Genomic DNA, 23,238 nt, shown 5'->3' on the forward strand with positions numbered 1-23,238 from the left:
TACTTGCATATCTATCATAGGATAGCAAATGTAATTTTCATGTCAATCAATAATATAAAATTTGTCCTTGAATATAAACACAAACACACATGCTATAGGTTGAATGAGTAGTGCTGAATATCTACAAGATTTAATTAAAAAAAAATCAATACCAGCGTTGTAAAGACATTCGATTATTAAAGGCCTATTAAGGCCATATATCGTTCAGAACAGACATTTATGACCCTGAACCGGGGCGGCGGGGCTCCTGCATCAGTAGAGGGAGATCAGGGTGGTGTGGGTTAACAGCATCATAGCCATATAATCACCAAACCCCCTCCCCCCTACATATTGTGAGAGACGCAGTACAGGAAGACGACCACTGCAGCAGCAAGAGAGTGTAAGAAATGTCGCAAATAAACATCGAAATACTGCCGAGAGTGGGCGGAAAATCTGCAGACGAAGATAAGCGTGCCATGCGTTCATCCGAAGAAGATTTATGGTGAAATGAGGGTCTGAATAGGCGCTGGTGGGTTGACGAGCAGCCATAAAGCACGGGCGGGAGAGATGAGGAAGGACTTATTCAAGAGAGGAGAAACAAAGGGAGGAGTAAAAGAGAGAGAGTAAAATGGTGGTAGATAAAGACGAGGCCATGAGCTCTGCGCCGCCTTACGACTCGCTGTCAGCTCGGCAGAGTCCCTGCCGTACAAAGGAGTGGGAGCGAGAGTTGCACGCCAATCAAAGACTGTCTTCGCCTCTACGACCGCCTCTATCCTCTGTTTCCCGTCGGCCTTCAGCACTCCCTGGCTATCTGCTCGCACCCTCCCAAGATTACGCTGACCAGCAGCAACGTCTTTCATTATCGCTGTGCTCGGAGGCCTCACTGGCGCCCCCTGTGCCTGCAATTGGTGCTGCCCCACCGTGCTGCCGGGCGGTGGGAGTCATGCCCTTGCTGCGCCTCGCACTCCTGATTTTCAGCTTCCTTTTTTGGGCGGCAGGCCTTGCGATCTTCACCCTGGGCATATGGGCGCAGGCTTCGCTGTCCGACTATATGCTACTATCGGCGAACCGCTACCCTAACGCACCCATCATCTTGTTAGGCACAGGTGCTGCTGTGACCGCCTGGGGCTTTTTAGGATGCTTGGGAGTGGCTGCCAACCTTCCTTGCCTTCTGCGGGCGTATGGCCTTTTCCAGTTGGTCACACTCATAGGTGGACTAGCGGCGGGTCTCTCGGGGCTCTTCTACAGGGAGGATATCGCTGAAGGTTTCCGTAGCGGACTTCAGAAAGCCGTTTTGGACTATGGAGTAGACGAGGGCCGCGCAGATGCGCTGGACAGCCTTCAGAGGGCGCTGGAGTGCTGTGGCGCTGAAGGTTGGCGTGATTGGCTGATGTCTGATTGGGCTGTCCAAGATGCTGTGTATTCAACAGGAAGTCTGGGGAATGATTCCTTCGCTGTGTCTTTACCAGACAGTTGCTGCATAAAACGCCAAGGCTGCCGCAACAGACCGTTGCCAGAGAATGGAGACAGGAACATCGAGCTGGCAGGGATTCATGCTCGCGGTTGTTTCCGCAAAGTCTTCAGCTTGGTAAATGACAACGTGTTTCACATCGCAGCAACAGTCCTAGGCCTTGCTTTCATCCAGGTGGCAGGTATAGCCCTCGCATGTCTGCTTGCCAATCGTCTTTCGCCCAGACCGCGAAGGCAAGCCCGTTGACATAAAAAGCATTGTGTATTTTTCCTTTGCCTGGGCTTTTGTATTACTTGCTGCAGCGTCTTGCGTTTAGATCAATTTATAAGGAAGAAACCAGGCAATGTTTTATGGACAAATGCAAAATTAAATGTCCAAAATACTGCAAATGTTTAGGTAGAGCACAATTTAAATATTCATGCATTCTTTGATTGTTGCATGACTCTGAATAACGTGTTTCTGTCCAGTAGTTATTCAAAGTAAAACAAAGTCAAGAGTTATATGATATGTAGATCATGTGAATGGTATCTCTGTGATATGTTTGTAGACATTCAGTTGTATTCGATTACTGACTAAAATATTATATTATGTATAAAAAACTTAGAAATAGTCTATATGCCTTGTTTAATATGTATTCTCTCAATTGTTTTTCTATTAATAATAACCCATTAGAATGGGGTTTAATTCATTAGAAGGTTTCTAAACTCTTTTGCTATTGAATGCTTCACTGGCAGATAATTGTAATTGTACATTGATCATATAAATATTGTCATTTAAAAGAAAAAAAGACAAAAATATGACTACTTTCGAAAAAAAAAAGATATAATTCATAATTGTGAATTGTTGCTTGCAACCAATTTCATGTAATATTCTGAAATGAGAAATATGCATGGCGGAATGTGTTTTTTATTTATTGGAACTGATTGGATCCTGAAAAAGGCAATCATCCAGATTGAATGTAAGTTTAAAAAGCACCAAATAAAAGATTTTTATGAGAAAATAAAAATAACACATTTCAACTCAGCTGACATTGAATGTGCTTGTCATGTAAAACAACAACAACAACAAAAAACTTTGTAGACACAATCACTGAAACCATGTATGCACAGCTTCATCTGGTTGTGTCAATATCTGAAATGGATAGACGCTTGTTTTATGTTATGCACAAATTTATGTTTTGATTCCTCAAAGGTGGCTGACTGAACCACAATCTGCAGTTTCAGACAAGCTTATTTATGAGGGTCTTTATTTCTTTATCACAACCCCTGCTGCAATTACAAGCAAGTGATGAATCATTGGAATCTGGGACAGGTGCTGTGTCTTTAATGACCTGCCAACAAAGTGGATTGAAAGCCATCTCAACCTGCAAACCTTTAGATTCCTCAGATGACTCTTGCTGTAAAATGTATTAGGCTGCCAGTGCTGAGCTACTGCAGACGGTGGTAGGAAGAATAGGCTATTCGAAGTAGATAGATAGATAGATAGATAGATAGATAGATAGATAGATAGATAGATAGATAGATAGATAGATAGATAGATAGATAGATAGATAGATAGATAGATAGATAGATAGATAGATAGATAGATAGATAGATAGATGGATGGATGGATGGATGGATGGATGGATGGATGGATGGATGGATGGATGGATGGATGGATGGATGGATGGATAGATGATTGGATGGATGGATGGATTTGTTGTGGTTTACTGTGTGCATGTGGTGTTGAGTCATTAATACCCTGAAGGATTATGTTATTCAGAGCAGCTGGAGACGGTTCACAGTGCAAGACAAACGTTCATTAGAATGGCCCAAAGTCTCACCCCACTGCAAAGGCTGAAGTTCAACAACGGTGCATTAAAAACACTGCCGCTGGATTCATCACTAGAACCGGGCTCACGGACCGTGACAGGAGCGTGTTTTTCCCGTGTCGAACCGCAGCCGCTGCTCAAGCCCACACTCGTCGCGCTATCCGAACCGGCACTTGCTTTACTAGGACTGACCGCAGGCGAAGTTTTACGTGACCCGCACGGGGCAGAATATCTGAGCGGGTCTCGGGTGATTCCGGGCTCTGAGGCCGCTGCGCACTGCTACTGCGGACACCAGTTCGGTCAGTTCGCTGGGCAGCTGGGTGACGGTGCTGTGTGTTATCTGGGGGAGGTGGAGACCGGTGCCGAGCAAACCTCTGACCCGACCAGCACAAGCCCCTGTGGTCGGTGGGAAATTCAAGTTAAAGGCGCTGGACGGACGCCTTATTCTCGGTAACGTTACTTTGGCTTCACTACATTTAACTAATAGCCCATATTAACTTAAGTATATACTAAATATAACTTAAATAACAATTTTGCAAGTTGTGTGTTAAAAGTAAGTGATTTGTGATGCATAAAAGCACTGCAAAGATATAAAAAGGGTTTACTTTATGCTTTAGGCCTACTGGATTTTCAATCTTAACAATGCTCTAACTCAAGTAGATCACAATTAAAGAAGTGGTTCACTTTAAAATGAAAATTACCCCATGATTTACTCACCCTCAGGCCATCCTTAGGTGTATAATACTTTCTTCTTTCAGATGAATACAATCTGAGTTATATTAATAAATATCCTGACACTTCCAAGCTTTATAATGGCAGTGACGGGCTCACGAGTTTGAAGCTCAAAATAGCACATCCATCCATCATAAACATACTCCACACAGCTCTGGCCCGGGAGTTAATAAAGACCATCTGAAGCGAATCGATGGGGTTTTTTAAGAAAAATATCCGTATTTAAAACTTTATAAAGAAAAATATTTACGAAGCTTAACTGGCGCAACGCATCACTAGAACATAGCGTAAGCGTTTTGAGCTGTGAGAGGCGCAACACTTTCTGCGTAAGTTAAATACGGAAGGCGGTCTGCCAGAAGCTAGATGTCTATAAAGTTTTAAATATGGATATTTCCCTTACAAAAAAAAAACATTGATTTGCTTCAGATGGTCTTTATTAACCCCTGGGAGCGTGTGGATTACTTTTATAATGGATGGATGTGCTTTTTTTTTAGCACAATGGACCCCGTCACTGCCATTATAAAGCTTGGAAGTGTCAGGATATTTATTAATATAACTCAGATTGTGTTCATCTGAAAGAAGTAAGTCATATACACTAAGGATGGCTTGAAGATGAGTAAATCATGGGATAATTTTTATTTTAAAGTGAACTACTCCTTTAACCCATATCATTTAGATGCATTCATCTTGAGTTTTCTCTTGAAACCTTTAAAGGGTTAGTTCACCCAAAAATGAAAATTCTGTCATTAATGACTTACACTCAACTAACCCTTTAATGCGACAATGACACATACATTTATGCACAAAACAGGAAAATAAAACATGGAGAAAAGCACCTAACAAAAATGGGTAAAAGTTCCCACATGCTTTGTTTTTATTTTAAACAATTAAACATAAATATCTGTGTACTTTAGGCAGTCTGATGGGCGTAAAGTGCTACGCTCCAGCATTCGGGAGTTCCTGTGCAGTGAGGCCATGTTTGCCCTGGGAATTCCCACAACACGAGCAGGATCACTGGTGACGTCTGATCTTTATGTCCAGAGGGATGTGTTCTACAGTGGCAATCTCAGACCAGAGAGGTGCTCGGTGGTTCTCAGAATAGCACCCACTTTTATCAGGTTGAGCTATGTCTATCCTCCTCAGAGACATAGTAACCGACAGACACAGACCAACGGAAATGGCACTTCGTTGAGTGTGTTACCCCTGTTTGCATCTGTTGCCATTGGTTGGTGCTTGTTTTCACCAATTAAACATGTTCAGTCAACGTGTTTGAGTTGTGAAATGTCTGAGAAGAGGCGTAAATTTGTAATCTGGTGATTGTCTGCATTGGTCAGTGTCTGTCTGTGCAGTGTGATTGGTCTTAAAGGTCCCATGGCATGAAATTTTCATTTTATGAGGTATTTCAACATTAATATGAGTTCCCCTAGCCTGAATATTGTCCCCAAGTGGATAGAAATGTTGATCGGGGTAAAACCGAGTTCTGGCTGTCTCTCTCTGCCTTTGAGAAAATGACAGGCCCGACTAGCCAATCCTGAAGCCTCCTGGTTTGACGTCCAAGCAGGCACGGTTTCCTCCCTTTCCCCCGCCCAGAGAATCTGGCACGCCCATGCAAACACTCGAGAGATCATTAACGTTACTTGTGAACGAGTGAACACTGGCAGTTTCTCAGTGTTTGGATGTACAAATGAAAACAGAAGTCTTTCTTCAGTTCCTTCTGATCTGTGATCAGTGATTTCTGATGTGTAGCTAATTATTTATTATTTGTGGACACGCAGCGGCTTCTCTCTCTCCCGACAGAACGGTGTTTTCGTGTTTTCTATCTTGAGAGTCAGTGTTTTTGTACGTCCTCGTCGCGTCTATCTGTTCTTAAATGTGCATACAGTCTTTTCTGTTTAACATCAGCAGTCACATCTTTAGAGATAAACTTCACACACGCCGAAGCTCGGCCTCCAACATCCCCGACCCCCAGTACTGCATCTGGCCCACAGCGGAGGCACCAAACGCGGCGTGAGATTAAGCAGAAGGAGGGTAAGCGTGAGGGTATCTGGGCTAGGCTAGCCAGCTTTCCCCACAATAAACTGGATTACATTCGATTACAGCTGTTGTGTCTTTGTTTGCGCTGTGTAAGTTACTCAATGCGCGTCAACGACGCTATTCATATGTTTGGAACATATCTAGAAATAATGCTATATTCAACACTTACTAACTCGTTCATCTCGCTGTAATGATACATTGCATGTGTTACAAAGTTGGTAGAATAATGATGAAGAGGACTCGGTGTGACTGGGACTCGTGTTTATTCAGAACTCTCAGATACAAACACAATAAACTCGCGCTGACTTACAGCGCTCTCATAACTCGGTAGTTACTATAAATAACTTTGTTAGCAATCGCTTCGTCTCCGTGATGTCCGGTTCGCGAACGAATCATTCTTTTGAATCGGTTCTTTTTAGTGAACCGAACCAGTTCACCAAATCGGACTGAATCGTTCTGAACGGTTCGCGTCTCGAGTCAGCGCTGATCCATAATTTACTAAAGTTACTAACTTTCTGACATGAGTGACAGTCCCTCCGACTAGAAATAAACTAATAACCTGAAGTATATGCTAGTAACTACAACAGTTCACCCTGAACTGAGACATGCTGAGAGAACTGATGAGAAGTGAACACAGGTCCATCCGTCTCTCTGGCAGACTCGTGCCTGCTCGTGCCTCGTTAAACCACGCCCCCTCCGCTCATTTAAAATGCAAAGATGTCAGCCAATCACAACAGTGGGCGTTTTTACTGAAGTCTCACAGCAGACACGCCTCTTGAAGCAGGGCATTCAGCCACAGGGCAAACAGCAGTATAGAAAAAATGCCTTTTATTTCTAAATTATGACATTTTATGATGTAAAAATCATACTAATAATATAAGTACACCTCAGGAAACACTATAAAATAATAGAAAAATGCCATGCCATGGGACCTTTAAGACTGCAGAGAAAGGGATGCATTATTTAAAACATTACTTGTCAAGTTTTAAAAGTGAAAGAATGTTCAAAATCATGAAGTCTGCAAAACAAAGGAACAATTACAATTACTATACAGTCTTAAAAATGGTTATTCTTGTTAAAGCTCATCAGTTACTCATGCAAAATTGTCAAATGTATGCCTATAGACTGCTATCTACTGACCAAATGTATCACTAAAACCAATTTAGGGCTCTGAGTTATAAGATCTACTGAAATGCATCCTCTCTTTTTGTTTCATTAAGTATTTTAAAATGTTTGCACTCATGACTCTATCCATATTTCTCATCAGATTTGGCTCGTTTGAGATCTTCCACCCTGGGGATGACTTCACAGGTAGACAGGGCCCTAGTGTTGGACGGCCTGATATCCGTGCACAACTTCTGGATTATGTCATTGAAACATTCTACCCTGAAATACGAAGAAGACATTTAGATCGCCAAGAGAGGAATGCTACCTTCTTCAGAGAGGTTTTAACAATTATATATATATATATATCCCATAGCTCAGTACTAGTGAATCGCACCTCTTGGACTTTGGCCCTCTCAACCCCTTCCCTCATCGAAAAAAGAAAAAAACTCATGTAACTAAATTGACTTGAGTTGTTTCTACTAAAAATGAGTATTGTCAGCTTTACTTAATAAGTGTTTGTTTGGTCAAGTTAACATTGCTGAGTGAAATGAACAAACTGGGCAGTGGATCTGTAGTTCCCAGCATGCTTTGCAAAGGACTGCATTAGGAGAATACATTTAGGGATTAAAATGTTATTTTACGTTTTTCAGTAAAGGGAAAGATGTTAGTTTATGTTAGTGTTTAATGTTCAGTTATGTTGGACATTTAGAGGAGTTTCTGTAATTTTGTGGTTACCATTATGCAGAAGAGTGGTGGCTGTGTTTAGGGTGTGCACTCATATACTCATTATTATTGGATGGACTTCCTGCCCTCAATTAAGTTATTTTTGTATTTTGTTTCTAATAATATGTTTGTTGTTATTTAATAGTTTTCCACTTACACTTGTAGGGCAAGTAGTTAATTTAATAAGGTACATTAAATCGATAAATGTGTTCACCTGACATAAACTTTTATATATTTAACATAACATTATTAAGTAAACTGCACATATAAATATTATGTAACAGTGACATATTCAAATGGTTTGTATTTACTTCAAGAAATTTTGTCAGCTTTACTTTTCTTTTGTTCATATAACTAAATTGTTATATGTAAAAATTACTCAATATAGTTGTGTGGAACCACTTGACGCTAGTTTTTTAAAGTAAATTAGTTTAAAAGTTATTTTTTGAGTGTATTATCACACAATCGGTGTGTCATTTCAGTGGAATATGGTGAAAACTGGCCACAAAACCAACTCAATTTAATGTAAGCCGACGCATCATGACAGCACTCAGACCAAAGCACATTAGCGACAGACACTTCCACGTTTTACTCAATAAAATTAAGGCAACTATTTGCATCAGCTTTTTGAGTATTTTAAACTAATTTTATTTATGTTTATCCTATTAGACTTTGCATGTTTTCAACTTGGACTCTTAAGTAATAGCAACTCAATTTTATACATTTAGAAAATTATAGTTTTAAGTATATCCAATATAATCTTTTAAGTAATATTTACAAAGGTCTCCTTGTAAGCCACACATTAAGTAACTTTTTTCCAAGCTACTTTTTTTTTCTATAAATTTAATTATTTTCTACATTTTTTAAAAGTTCCATGAAACAGTAAACCAGCATCTCAATACAACACATTTATTCACTTTAAAATGACAATGCAACAGTGCAAAGCACAGTAGCTTATTTTTTCACCTTTACATAAAGCTGACTTCAAGTTAAAAAAAATAACTTTATGTATTACAAGAGGTAGCAACAGTATTTCATTTTCTTATTACAGTTTTTTCAATGACCATTGGTCGGTTTAACCCACCGAGAACAGTAATTCAGTCATCTAATTAAAACAATGTTTCAAACATGTTACAAAAAATAATCACTGAGAAAAGTGAACACCAATTTAAAGGGTTAGTTCACCCCAAAATGTAAATTCTGTCATTAATTATTCATCCTCATGTCGTTCCAAACCTTCGTTCATCTTCAGACACAAATGAAGATATTTTTGATGAAATCCCAGAGCTCTCTGATCCCTTCATAGACAACAATGTGATGAACACTTTCAAGGCCCTAAAGTATAGGAAAGACATAATTAAAATAGTCCATGTGACTCCAGTGCTTCAAACTTAATGTTATGAAGCCATGAGAATACTTTTTGTGCGCAAAAACAAACAAAAATAACGACTTTATTCAGCAATTTAGTTTTAGCCTGTTAGCGTTAGCCAAGCCGTGTAATTCAAGGCAAATTTAAGTATTTATCAATAATACAAACATTTAGCTTTATCCTTGCTATATTTAAAGCATTAAACCATTGAACAGTTCATATTTAATGTCATTCTTACCTTTTTTAGTATCGTTGGGTTGCCAGCAGTGCAAATTCAGTCCTGTCACCCATCAAAATGGCGTCTGTCATGAACATTTGTGTTTTTGCAACAGCCAAATCCACTTGTTTAGACTTTTAAATAAATTTTACTTAAAAAGTATCTTGAAAATACACACATCTAAAAAGCCTAGGAAACATTACTCAAGAAAATACACGCACCATTTAATTGTAAAAAACATGTTTTTACAACAACATTATATTAAATAAGTTACTTAAAATATTAAGTAAAGTACCAAACATAGATTTATTTGTTGAAAATATAGAATTTATTTTTGTTACAATTACAACCCCACAGAGTCAGTTTTCCCAGTGTTGATAATAAAATGTGTCATTAGACTGGCACAGCAGCAGATTAAATGCATGCAACTTGTGATTTGGGAAAAATGAGGGGTAAACTATGTTTGATTTTTGGGTAATTATAAAACGTGCTGTTCATAATGGTCTTTGCGAAATTCATTCTACTTATTTTACGGAATTAAGTTTATTTTTTGGGTTAAATAAATTACAAGATACGGACAAGTTTGGCTTGTCAAAAATGTTAAATTCGGCTGTCACTTTGTTGACTTTTGAAAATCAAGTACATTTTTTACCAAGAAAAGAGGGATTTTGCTACACAAAATTGTTTTTATTGTCTCTCATAGAAAAAATATTTTATTTAAACCCATGAAAATGCAGATCCTGTTTTAAATATTAGTGGAAAAATCATTGTTTAAAACTGTTGTTCTATTATTACCCCTTAGCAGTTTTTGACTATAGATGTATTTAATTTGTTTCATAATTGAGGAACTCTGCAACATCAACATTGTTATCGAACGAAACTGAATCAACACTAAACTGATTTGAGCTGAATAACAACACTATTGCCTTCGCTAGAGCTGCTTATAACTGAATTAAGCTAGTTTTATAATTTGATTAATTTTGCACTTACTGTTGAGAACTGAACTGAATCAACACTGAACCGACTTTAGCTGAATAATGAGCTGCTTTACAGCTGAAATTGAATTTGTTATAATTGAAGAAATGAAGAAATAATTGAAGAAAAAACATTTAGTAATGTTTTTTTCTTGTTTACTTCTGTGTTGTATAAAGTGCTATGTGACTTGACTTGGCTTAATATAGTCTGTTGACCTGCAAGGTGACCGTGAGGACTGCTAAACTGGTTGCCCTGTGGCAAAGTGTGGGATTCTGCCATGGCGTTCTCAACACAGACAACATGAGCATCTTGGGGCTCACTATAGACTACGGCCCATTTGGCTTCATGGACAGGTTTGTTTAGCTTTTACAGTGCTACGGAAACTGTGGAGTAAATTGCACATCACAAATGCAATCAAAATGCTTGTATATTATTGTGTTTTGTTAATTGCAGGTTTGACCCTGAGTTTGTGTGCAATGCCTCTGATAAGAAAGGCCGTTATTCTTATGAAGCTCAGCCGTATGTCTGCCGCTGGAACTTGGCATGTTTGGCGGAGTCTCTTGGCACAGAGCTCCAGCCAGCCAGAGCACAGGCCATTTTAGATGAGTTCATGAGCCTTTATGAGGGTTTCTACCTGGGCAACATGAGGAAGAAGCTGGGTCTTCTGAGACAACAAACACCAGAGGATGTGGAACTGGTGGCTGATTTATTGAAGACCATGCACATTACAGGTACAGTGAGAGGAAGGAAATAATTCCACCTTTCCGTTGAATAGAAATCAAACATGTCCCTTAGCTTTTCTGTAAAAAAAATAACTTCAAGGGTTCACCCAAAAATGTTAATTCTGTCATAAGTTACTCACCCTCATGTCGTTCTAAACACGCAAGACCTTCGTTCATATTTGAAACACAAATGAGGATATTTTAATGAAATCTGAGAGATTTCTGTCCCGCCATATACAGTCCGTGCAACTATTAATGCATAATGTTAATTTGCATTGATTACTACGCTGACGACATTTACAGCAGCATTTTATTCTCAATTTGTTTCAATGGATCTGGTTTAATAGGATTAGCTCTCACGCATCAAGCAAATGCGGTTGAGCTGATCAGTGTTTAAATGTCAATAAAAGTCTAAATTCAATATGTCATATAAAGCGGTTACGGTTAGCGGTTTCATATGTTTCAAATATGAACGAAAGGCTTCCGGGTTTGGAACGACATGAGGGTGAGCAATGGATGACAGAGTGTAAATGAACAAACCCTTTATCAAATGTATTATCTAATATGTTCCTGTTTCATTGCCAGGTGCAGACTTCACGAACACATTTCGTCTGCTGAGTGCCGTGTCTTGTCCTGTCGGTGAACAAGTAGAGAGAGACGACACAGACTCGGTAGTGGAACTGATCGTGGAACAGTGTGCCTCGCTGGAGGAACTAAAGGTAACAAACCATCCTATTTATAGATAGGTTTATTTATATACAGAGATGCAAACTCCTCAACTTTCGGTGAGAATTCACCTTTTTGAGATCAAAATAGGTCACCTACGAGATTCACGTAGATCCGATGAGAAAGTGTTTTGGGGGAGGGGTCCATTCAGAATCCGTGTATAATTCGTTCAGTCGTTTTTTGATTTAATATTGAAAGTAGAAAAATGAGAAAACGGTATTTTTTCAGAAAAACAAGATTTCGGCTTGATTTTTCGTTCAGAGGTAGAAAAATTCATAAACAGTTTGAATATTCGATTTCTACACTTCGCCGGGAATTATACGCCCCTTTCTGCTGATTGGTCAGCCGAAGATCAAACTATTCCATCATCTGTTCTTCCTCAATTCCGCACAGCAGAATAATAGTCCTGCGCTGCTACAGCTGTACTGATTCTAAATGCCTTTATTGCAACTACATTTCATATTTTTCTCATCACACAACAAGACTAACGAATGGGTTGACACAACCCGTACTGGGGCAGAATTTGTTTTCAGGCAGATGCAAAGATACTTAATAGAAACGTCTCGGTTATGTATGGTAACCCTCGTTCCCTGAAGGAGGGAACGGAGACGTACGTCGGACGTACCGACGAATTGGGATCACTTCTGGGAGCCCCTATCAGCTTCGAGCTACTGTATATCGAACCGGCCAATGAACAATTGGCGTGCAAGATTTGCATCTCGCACTCTGCCCCGCACTGCGGGTATAAACAGGAAGCGGGAGCGAATGCACGCTGTTTTTCACTGAGGAGCCAAACTTAGTGGCTCGACCTGCAGTGATGGTACAGCAACTGTGGCGACGGGACGTACGTCTCCGTTCCCTCCTTCAGGGAACGAGGGTTACTATACGTAACCGAGAAGTTCCCTTTCAGTCGGTCACGTTCGACGTACGTCGGACGTACCGACGAATTGGGATCCCTTTGGAAAACGCCATAGTTACTACCACTTCCAGCGCCCGTGATGAGCCCCTCAGACCCCGATCTGATGCGGGGGGGAAATTCATGCAGGGAGAGTCAAAGCTGCTGTTCCGCAAGACCCACTCAGCTGACTGTATTGGATAGCGCTGGGAAAGCGTGCCTGTGAAGGCCGCTGCTGAAGCCACATCATGCCCAGAGGGAGTTACCATGTGGAGAATACACGTATGGGCTGGCCGTGGGCAGCACAACATACGGAAGTCCCAGGGGTGGCCCCGGCCAATTAGAGGAGGGGGACAACACCATCCTGAGACGGCAGAGGAGACTCTGCCGAGGGAAAGACATGGGCTCGCCGTAGGGAGCCTTACCGTGGAAGAATACACATATGGGACCGCCGTGGGGGTCACAACATATGGAACCCAGCCTAACACAAGTTCCACCAATGCATACGAGTGTTAGACCTGGCGTCGAACACTCCGCCACGTCCGACTGCCGTGGGTTGCGGAGGACTCAACAGGGTTCGCCGTTCTGGGGAACTCGACTGGAGCAGATAAGCGCACGTATCCGTCTACCATAGGGGAGGGAATGGCGCAGCAAGCCGACACTGGAATAGGCACTTCGGTGTTACTGACTATGGGAAGTGAGCACACAGGAAGATACCGGCTCTACACGGAGGCTATAGAATCTAGCGAACGTGTTAGGTGTCGCCCAGCCCGCAGCTCTACATATATCTGTCAGCGAGGCGCCACGAGCCAGCGCCCAGGAAGAGGCAACACCCCTAGTGGAGTGGGCTCTTAACCCGAGCGGGCAGGGCACGTCTTGGGACTCATAAGCCAAGACGATGGCATCCACTATCCAGTGGGCCATCCTCTGCTTGGAGACAGCCTTTCCCTTCTGCTGTCCTCCGTAACAGACGAAGAGCTGCTCTGAGGTCCTGAAGCTTTGCGTTCTGTCCACGTAAGTCCGGAGAGCACGGACGGGACAGAGAAAAGCTAGGGCTGGGTCTGCCTCCTCCGAAGGCAGCGCTTGCAGGCTCACCACTTGATCCCGGAAGGGAGTAGTGGGAACCTTGGGCACGTATCCAGGCCGGGGTCTCATGATCACATGAGAGGTACCGGGCCCGAATTCTAGGCACGATTCGTCGACCGAAAATGCCTGCAGGTCCCCTACCCTCTTGATGGAGGCCAACATAGTCAGGAGTATTGTCTTTAACGACAAGATTTTCAACTCAGCTGACTGGACACTTGTTCTAGGGGAACTCCCGCCCGTAGAAACGAAGGGTCCGACCAGGGGCTGAAGGTTTGGCGGCACCTCGGAGTCATTTGGGAGGGATCCGCTGTGCCACGCCCATCTCGGGACTCGGTCGTGTAGCCAGCGTTGAAGAGGTCTCATATGAAGCAATCCCAACGGCGTTACTGCGGATGCCATATGCCCCAGGAGCCTCTTCAACACTGACTGGACACGCTCCTCTGTGAGGCGCGCTGTCATGGCGACCGAGTCTATCTCCATACCGAGAAAAGAGATCCTCTGTGCGGGACAGAGTTTGCTCTTCTCCCATTTGACCCGAAGTCGCAACTGGCTGAGGTGACTGAGCACCTTGTCCCTGTGTTCGCACAACTGCTCTCGCGACTGGGCAAGGATCAGCCAGTCGTCGAGGTAGTTGAGGATGCGAACACCATGCTCTCTCAAGGGAGCAATGGCCGCCTCCGCAACCTTCGTAAAGACGCGGGGCGACAGGGACAGGCCGAAGGGCAAGACGCGGTACTGATATGCCCATCCATCGAACGCAAAGCGCAGAAAGGGTCGGTGTCGAGGGAGAATCGAGACATGAAAGTACGCGTCCTTCAGGTCGATCGCTGCAAACCAATCTTGGGGACGGATGCACCTGAAGATGCGCTTCTGCGTTAGCATCCTGAAAGGCAGCCTGTGAAGGGACCGGTTCAGGAATTGCAGGTCCAAGATCGGTCGTAACCCGCCGCCTTTCTTGGGTACAATGAAGTACGGGCTGTAGAACCCGGACCTCATATCGGCTGGAGGGACCGGCTCTATCGCGTCCTTCACCAGTAGGACTGCGATCTCCGCCCTGAGCACGGGGGCGTTCGCCTCCACTACAGTCGTGAAGTGAACGCCCCTGAACTTGGGGGGACGCCGGGCGAACTGAATCGCATAGCCGAGTCTGATGGTACGGAGGAGCCACAGAGACGGGCTGGGAAGCGCTAGCCAGGCTCCCAGACTCCGAGCTAGGGGGATCAACGGCACCACAGACGTACCCGCAGCGGGGCAGCGAGGCGGAACGCAGGGATCCGGCTCGGACGGCATGGAAGCGGCCCGAAGCGGGATCTGAGTGTGCTGCGCAACACTTACCTGCATCCGGGGAGGGGACGTGCGAGTGTGGGGAGGCCACTTGAGTGCGTCCCGACAGCCGGCGTCCCCTGCTGGCGAAGGGAGAGGCACCTGAGGGTGGCGAGGCATGGGAGCGTCGACCACCGCCAAGCGAGCTCTCTTGGCACCGCAGCCATCTCCCGAAGAGCAGTTTCCTCCATCTCTGGGCGGCCCGTCTCAGGGTCACTTGCGACGACGCTTGCCACCTGGCTTGGTAGCGGCCTGAGCGGGCTGGACATCCTTCCCATGGCCAGCCCCACGCCGTCGGCTGGTGTTAGGCTGCTGCGGTGCCGGCGGCGGGGTGGAGGCAGCAGCGGGCCGCCGGGGCAGGATGTGCTTGATGGCCTCCGTCTGCTTCTGGGCGGCCGAGAACTGCTGGGCAAAGCTCTTGACCGCGTCGCCGAACAACCCAGCTGACGAAATGGAACCGATATTTATCGATCTCCCTCATGTCGGCCAGGTTGAGCCAGAGATGACGCTGCTGGACCACAAGCTTGGACATCGCCTGACCAATGGAACGGGCGGTGACTTTCGTCGCCCGGAGGACGAGGTCCGTAGCCGCCCGTAGCTCCCGGAGGAGCTCTGGGTCAGGTCTACCCTCGTGCATGTCAAGGAGTGCTTGGGCCTGGTGGACCTGAAGCAACGCCATGCCATGCAAGGCGGACGCAGCCTGTCCGCAAGCCTTGTAAGCCTTCCCAGTCAGACTGGAGGAGAACTTACAGGCTCGGGACGGAAGACGTGGGTCACCGTGCCAGTTGGAGGCGGTCGCCGGACACAGTTGCATCGCGACGGCGCGCTCCACTGGCGGGATCCCCACGTAACCCTTGGCTGGTCCACCGTCGAGGGTAGTGACGGGGGAGGAGTCACTCGGTCGGTTTCTGGCAGAAAAAGGTGCCGTCCACGACCTCGTGAGCTCCTCATGTACCTCCGGGAAGAATGGTGTCGGGGCGGGACGCTGAGAACCAGCGCGAGCTGCCCTGAGGAACCAATCATCCAGCCTAGAGGGTTCGGGACACGGTGGAGGGTTCCACACGAGCCCTACCCTTTCAGCGGCCCGGGCAAGCATAGCAGTCATCTTGGGGTCCGGGGCAGCCGTTGCCACTTTCCCAGAGGGAGGCAGTACAGCTGACCCTTCATCCTCCGAGGACTGAAACTCCCCCTCCGATGCAGCGATCGACATCTGTTCGTCTGCTGGAGCTCCGAAAGTCACCACTGGCCGCCCATGGGAGGGACCAGCGGGTTCTCTCGGGAGCTCTACCAGCTGCGGAACCGAGGGAATAGGGGCCTGCGGAGTTTCACTCGGCGGGACATCCAGAAACGCACGGGTGGTATGACATCTTGAAAAAGACGCAGCGTCACCCGTGAACTCTTTTTGTGAGGAAACGCTCTGTGCTGAAGCACTCAGGGGGAAAACGCGACAGCGCACGGGATCTAGTGCAGCCCGTGCCTGTACTCAAACAGGAAAACGCCCAACCAGACCAACAGAAATTTGTTGCAGTGAAAACAGCAGTTTTCTCTGTTTAACAGAGCAGCAGATGAGTCACCGCGGTCCTGCTGGAATGTGCCGTCTCTCCAACACGCTTTTCTCCCGTTCTCCGGTCTTCTAAATAACTTGCTGATAGCAGCTTTACACTCAAATGAAGTTTGAGAGTCGTCTTCAATCGCCGTTTGGCTCCGAAGTGAATGAGAGCGTGCATTCACTCTCGCTTCCTGTTTATACCCGCAGTGCGGGGCGGAGCGCGAGATGCAAATCTTGCACGCCAATTGTTCATTGGCCGGTTCTATATAGCTCGAAGCTGACAGGGGCTCCCAGAAGTGATCCCAATTCGTCGGTACGTCCGACTGAAAGGGAACTAGAAATGAGCAGGAAAAGTAAATATATTTTTTTTTAAAAACCTGACCTCGGATAATGTTTTCTCTATCCACGCAATGTCCTCACCTTTTTTTACCCCTCACCCTTTTGCATCCCTGTATATAGGTTTATAAATTTATGCAAAATGTTTTACTCATTAAAAATTCTTAATTCATAATATGTAAGGAATATACCATTTAAATTGATGGAATTTTACTATTAATTGAAATGCGTAAATCTTGAGAAAAGGCTTAAACATTTTTTTGAGTGTAGTCAAGTGTTTCTTTAAAAAAATCTAGAATCTATTGTGTTAAGCGAAAAATTAACTCCCCTGTACTCTGCATTTTCCGTCAGCACATTGCAAGAAAAGCAAGGCAGGAGAATTGGTATGTTCACTGAATTAATTTGCATTGGGTTTTTGACCTTTAAAACAGAGCTGAACACTGAAGCATACAAATTTAACATTATGAGCTTTAAAAAAAAAGGTACCACCTACCTGAGGATTTTCTTTCTTTTGTTGATCCTCTGTGTCCATTCTTAGTGAGTTGGAGATGATTCTCTCCATGGCTGAGACAAATCCCGGCATGTTCAACATGGTAGCCAACCAGCCAGAAGTTGCCAAGCAGCTGGAGAAGATTGGCAGACTGAAGGAGCTTCTTATGATCAATGAGACAGAGCTAACAATTAAGCAGAGAGATCATTGGCAGAGATGGGTCAAACATTACAGGTATAAATAAGTATTAAAGGATTAGTTCACTTTAAAATGAAAATTGCCCCATGATTTACTCGCCCTTAGGCCATCCTAGGTGTATATGACTTTCTTTTTTCTGATGAACGCAATCGGAGTATTAATAAATGTCATGGCACTTCCAAGCTTTATAATGGCAGTGGCGGGGCTCACGAGTTTGAAGCTCAAAAAAGTGCATCCAGAAGGGTTAATAAAGGCCATCTGAAGGGAAGCGATGGGTTTTTGTAGGAAAAATATCCATATTTAAAACTTTATAAAGAAAAATATCTAGCTTCCACCTTCCGTATTCAACTTTAAAAAAAACGTAACTGACACAACAAATGACGTCGGACGTAGCATAAGCGCTTTGAACTGCGAGAGGCATTACACTTTCTTTGTAAGTTGAATACGGAAGGCGGAGCTAGATATTTTACTTTATAAAGGTTTAAATATGGATATTTGTCTTACAAAACCCCATTAATTTGCTTCAGAAGGCCTTTATTAACCCCCGGAGCCGTATGGAGTACCTTTATGAAGGATAGATGGACTTTTTTGAGCTTCAAACTCGTGAACCCCGTCACTGCCAATATAGAAAGAAGAAAGTCATATACACCTAGGATGGCTTAAGGGTGAGTAAATCATGGGCTAATTTTCATTTTGAAAATGTATTTTAAAGTGTATTTTAATGACTGAATAAAAGCAAAGAAAATCTATTTAAATGACTATGAACTAAAAGTGCAGAAGTTTTAGCTCCTTTTCTGGTCACCACATTAGGAGACGTCTGGCCTGTGAATGTGATGAAGCGAGTGACCCTGTTGCAGTAGAGAAAGAACGGGTCCGATCTATGAACTCCACTAATCCTGTCATGGTGCTGCGGAATTACATTGCCCAGAATGCAATTGAAGCAGCGGAAAGGGGTGATTTTTCAGAGGTCAGAGGTCTTGATCGAAATGTAATGTAACTGTTGCTTGATGAAGACAATTATATTGTGTCTTGTTGTCCAGTACAAATATCTAAAGATTCTTTAAACAAGATACATTTACTTGAGAAGCAAAATGAATTAGGTCTTGCTTTCTGAATAGTGTGTTCTTGTTCGAAGCATAAACTTTATGATTTAATTTTGATTAAGTTTTCACAAAACAACACTTTTGGATGAACTATCCCTTTAACTACCGTAGTAGGGTAGGTCAAAATATCTTCTTTTGTGTTCAGCAGAACAAAGGAAACTCATACAGGTTTAAAACAACTTGAGGGTGAGTAAATGATGACAGAATTTTCATTTTTGGGTGAACTATCCCTTTAATGGGCCTTTATTAACCCCCGGAGCCGTATGGAGTACCTTTATGAAGGATAGATGGACTTTTTTGAGCTTCAAACTCGTGAACCCCGTCACTGCCAATATAGAAAGAAGAAAGTCATATACACCTAGGATGGCTTAAGGGTGAGTAAATCATGGGCTAATTTTCATTTTGAAAATGTATTTTAAAGTGTATTTTAATGACTGAATAAAAGCAAAGAAAATCTATTTAAATGACTATGAACTAAAAGTGCAGAAGTTTTAGCTCCTTTTCTGGTCACCACATTAGGAGACGTCTGGCCTGTGAATGTGATGAAGCGAGTGACCCTGTTGCAGTAGAGAAAGAACGGGTCCGATCTATGAACTCCACTAATCCTGTCATGGTGCTGCGGAATTACATTGCCCAGAATGCAATTGAAGCAGCGGAAAGGGGTGATTTTTCAGAGGTCAGAGGTCTTGATCGAAATGTAATGTAACTGTTGCTTGATGAAGACAATTATATTGTGTCTTGTTGTCCAGTACAAATATCTAAAGATTCTTTAAACAAGATACATTTACTTGAGAAGCAAAATGAATTAGGTCTTGCTTTCTGAATAGTGTGTTCTTGTTCGAAGCATAAACTTTATGATTTAATTTTGATTAAGTTTTCACAAAACAACACTTTTGGGCCCTATTTTAACGATCTAAGTGCATGGTCTAAAGCGCACAGCACAAGTGCACTTAGGGTGTGTCCGAATCCACTTTTGCTAGTTTAACGATGGGAAAAATGGTCTGCGTGCCCGGCACATGGTCTAAAAGGGTTGTACCTAGTCTCTTAAAGGGATAGTTCACCCAAAAATGAAAATTCTGTCATCATTTACTCACCCTCAAGTTGTTTCAAACCTGTATGGGTTTCTTTGTTCTGCTGAACACAAAAAAAAGATATTTTGAAGAATGTTTGTAACCAAGCAGATAGAGCAACCATTGACTACCTTAGTAGGGGAAAAAATACTATGGTAGTCAATGGTTGCTCTATCTGCTGGGTTACAAACATTCTTCCAAATATCTTCTTTTGTGTTCAGCAGAACAAAGAAACTCATACAAGTTTGGAACAACTTGAGGGTGAGTAAATGATGACAGAATTTTCATTTTTGGATGAACTATCCCTTTAACTACCGTAGTAGGGTAGGTCAAAATATCTTCTTTTGTGTTCAGCAGAACAAAGGAAACTCATACAGGTTTAAAACAACTTGAGGGTGAGTAAATGATGACAGAATTTTCATTTTTGGGTGAACTATCCCTTTAATGGGTCATGGGTGTGTTTTGGGCGTAATATGCAATAAACCAATCAGAGTCTCATCTCCCATTCCCTTTAAAAGCCAGTTGCACTTGCACCATGGCGGATTCGCTATTTACAGGGCGAATTTGCGAGCGGAAATACTGAACGCTTCTCCAGAGAGGAATCCTTTTATTTTTAATATTTAAAAATGTTTGTGTGCTGCTGCGCGTCCCTGTGTGTGTAATAAGCAAAGTGTACACGCGTTATGCACCCGCCTATAGGCACATATTACTAACGTGCCCTTCAAATAACACAAACAATACCATGGCGCTATCGTTTTCAGTTCCTCAATATAGCAACACGCCAACAATGCACCTGAACACACCTGGTTTTCCGACTAGCACGCCCATGGGTGAACAGATGGGCGCAAATGTATTTGCTATTTAAACAATGAATGAAAAGGATAATTGTGTCAGGCTGAAACTAGCAAATAACACTTGGAGTCATTTTGCTTCTCAAGTAAATGTATCTTTATTTAAGGACATTTAGATATTGGTACTGGAAAACAAGACAAAAATACTGAGGAAGGAAATATTGTTTTTTGAAGTGTGGTGTTTTAATCCCCAAGCATTTACATTATTTTAAACCCTTTCAGGTTCAACGGGTGCTTACAGTTTTGGAGAACCCTTATTCTGTTAATCCAGATCTGGAGAGTCCAGTATGGTCAGCAAGAAGTGGGTCAGAACAAGCTGATGTCAACAGCATTGAGAGACGGGAAGTAATGAAAAACACACAAAGAAAAGCAGCAGCTGATACTCACCGGATTCCATACAACAGTAAACCTCCTGCATGGGCCAGAATGATTTGTGTCACATGATCATCCTAAAGCCTCCCAAACATCACAGCCCAAACCAATAGAGAAAGAGATAGCAGGAGAAAATTTAGAACTCTTCTGTTTCTCTTTCTCGATTAGGTATGTGTTGAGGGAGGCTGAGCAACACACAGAACTCCTGGTTGTCAGATAATGCAGAGATGCGCAGTAGGTAAAAGAAACATATTTTGCATTGCTCTGCCATTGATAGAAATGAATACTTTTCAAAATACTTTAATTCTATAATCATGGAAAGAGATATTAAAGAAAACAATCTCTCCGTTCTGCGTCCTCAGAGTCTCCCCTGTCCAGTTCTCAATTATCTCTTCAATTATCTGATCAATGAAGGCTCAGATGTTCAGCTTAGCATGCCTGTCTGAGTTTGAAAAACAAGGAGTGTCTTGTGCATACATAGAAACACATTTATCAAAGATTATGTCTGATTTATACTGTCAAAAAGCACCATAAAAGTAGTCCACATGACTCTGCATGAAGTCTTCCATAGAATACATTTTGTGCTTATTAGCATTTAATAAAGCAAATAGATGTAGCAACAAATGTCAGTTGATTCAGGTTAAACTTTGTGATTTGCAATATTTTCCATAATAAATATTCTCTTAATACCAATGCTATTTTGCATCTCATTATTCACACTCATAGCCTATATACCTTTATTCACATGTAGTTGGACCCAAGCCACATTAAATGAGATCTGAAGGAGAATCAATTTGGAGTTTAAGCAATAACTTTATTAGAACTACTGGCATCTGAACACGGTTATTCTAGTAACAGCATAAGCGGAGGTTGAACCAATTTGGAGATGTGCTTCCCCTTAAAAAAACATTTAAATAGATTTCCTTGAAATAGTTTCTGGTTACGTGTCACTGCACAACCTACACATCCCAGCATAAATGCTTCAGATAAATTACGTCTATTAGCGTCTACGTTAAAAAAAACACTGTTCATTTTAACAGAAAAAAGCAAACTGTATGCAGGATTTGGCATGGAACGAAGAGCACTATAATAACTAATAAAGAGCTCCATAATCACTTAAAAGCTGTCTACTTATTTTAGTTAATTGCGATCTCACAAAGTTCCGTTATAACCAATGAAGCTGACAGCGCAATAAATCTGTGCTGTCACAATTTACATAATTGTTTGTTATAACGAGATGATTTGCGAGTGTGCAGAACTCAGAATCCACTCGCGCTCAAAACGCCAGAGCATATAGTTAATAGTAGTCCATTAATATTGAGTTCTGTATGTATTCTGATATAACAAAAGCCACTAGAAATAAAAGTCACAAAAAATACATTTATAGCCTAAAATAGGCAGGCATGGTATGACTGGGCACGGTCAGATTCAATGTACTTTGCATTATTTATTCAGCAAAGCAAATCATTCCAAAGCCCTTAATTGTTTGAATACTATTCAAATCAGCTGATTAGTGTCGATTTCACATTGGGTATGCTTCAACAATATTCAAAGCAAGTACAAAGTGTAAGAAATTGTTTTTGTTGTTGTTTTCCATTCATCTGGAACTATGCCTATTTTATGAATGAATTAAAAATTTATTTTGAACTATTACAAAAAAGAAAGAAAGAAACAAATATAAAATATACACAACAAATATAATAAAACAGAAACAAAAATTCAGCATAATAATAACCCAATTCGAAAAAGGGATAGGTAGAAGCCCTAGGCTTATCAGGACCCTCCCCCAGTATTTACCAAAACCAAATCACAATCTAACAAGATAAACCAAAAATACCATTTTAAATAATACAGAAACACTACTCCAATTTACATCCTACTTTATCATGCTATTAAGATACAGAAGGACAAACAGAAACAACATTCAAGCAGCACTGACAACAGTTTGGAATTATCACTATCCCTCCCCACATCTGTACTTATCAAAAATAAATCTTTTGTATCTTTTTTTAAATTGCAACATGTTTAGACTTTGATCAAATTGTTCAGACCATTCCACAAAATCACCATACAAATCGAAATGCACATACCTTTGAGCTT

The 23,238-nt window shown here is 42.4% G+C and overlaps 2 protein-coding genes across 5 annotated transcripts; both read left to right on the plus strand.

Annotated features, from left to right (window-relative positions):
- Positions 1-631: 631 nt before the first annotated feature.
- On the plus strand, positions 632-1,696 carry LOC307126064 (tetraspanin-7-like; the record flags this gene model as incomplete). The annotated part of the gene is made up of 1 exon (XM_079816421.1): positions 632-1,696. The coding sequence occupies one exon, from the start codon at positions 632-634 to the stop codon at positions 1,694-1,696; it is 1,065 nt and encodes a 354-aa protein (XP_079672547.1).
- Positions 1,697-3,109: 1,413 nt separating this feature from the next.
- Positions 3,110-22,792, plus strand: selenoo2 (selenoprotein O2). 4 transcript variants are annotated; one of them, XR_013816606.1, is made up of 12 exons: positions 3,194-3,710; positions 4,907-5,110; positions 7,294-7,471; positions 10,640-10,770; positions 10,871-11,148; positions 11,725-11,858; positions 17,406-17,437; positions 17,593-17,778; positions 18,553-18,709; positions 18,991-19,219; positions 19,365-19,521; positions 20,989-21,829. XR_013816606.1 is itself a non-coding variant. In XM_079818314.1 (10 exons), exons 1-10 carry the CDS (start codon positions 3,256-3,258, stop codon positions 21,208-21,210), a joined length of 1,938 nt encoding a protein of 645 aa, XP_079674440.1. In that variant the 5' UTR covers positions 3,110-3,255; the 3' UTR covers positions 21,211-22,792. The 4 variants fall into 4 exon arrangements, 3 of the variants coding, with proteins under 3 accessions (XP_079674440.1, XP_079674439.1, XP_079674441.1); XM_079818314.1 differs by lacking the exons at positions 18,553-18,709; positions 18,991-19,219 and having other exon boundaries at positions 3,110-3,710; positions 4,907-5,071; positions 20,989-22,792; XM_079818313.1 differs by lacking the exons at positions 18,553-18,709; positions 18,991-19,219 and having other exon boundaries at positions 3,201-3,710; positions 20,989-22,792.
- The last annotated feature ends 446 nt before the right edge of the window (positions 22,793-23,238 follow it).

The sequence above is a fragment of the Gobio gobio genome, assembly GCF_949357685.1.
Source record: "Gobio gobio genome assembly, chromosome: 5".
Classification (NCBI taxonomy): Eukaryota; Metazoa; Chordata; class Actinopteri; order Cypriniformes; family Gobionidae; genus Gobio; species Gobio gobio.

Bases quoted from the DNA above. Each gene is read 5' to 3' on its own strand.
- selenoo2 (XM_079818313.1), top strand. From the start codon at position 3,256: ATGGCCCAAAGTCTCACCCCACTGCAAAGGCTGAAGTTCAACAACGGT. The intron at 17,438-17,592 runs GTATGTTCACTG...GTCCATTCTTAG, and splicing joins AAAGCAAGGCAGGAGAATTG to TGAGTTGGAGATGATTCTCT. The intron at 19,522-20,988 runs GTCAGAGGTCTT...AAACCCTTTCAG, and splicing joins AAAGGGGTGATTTTTCAGAG to GTTCAACGGGTGCTTACAGT.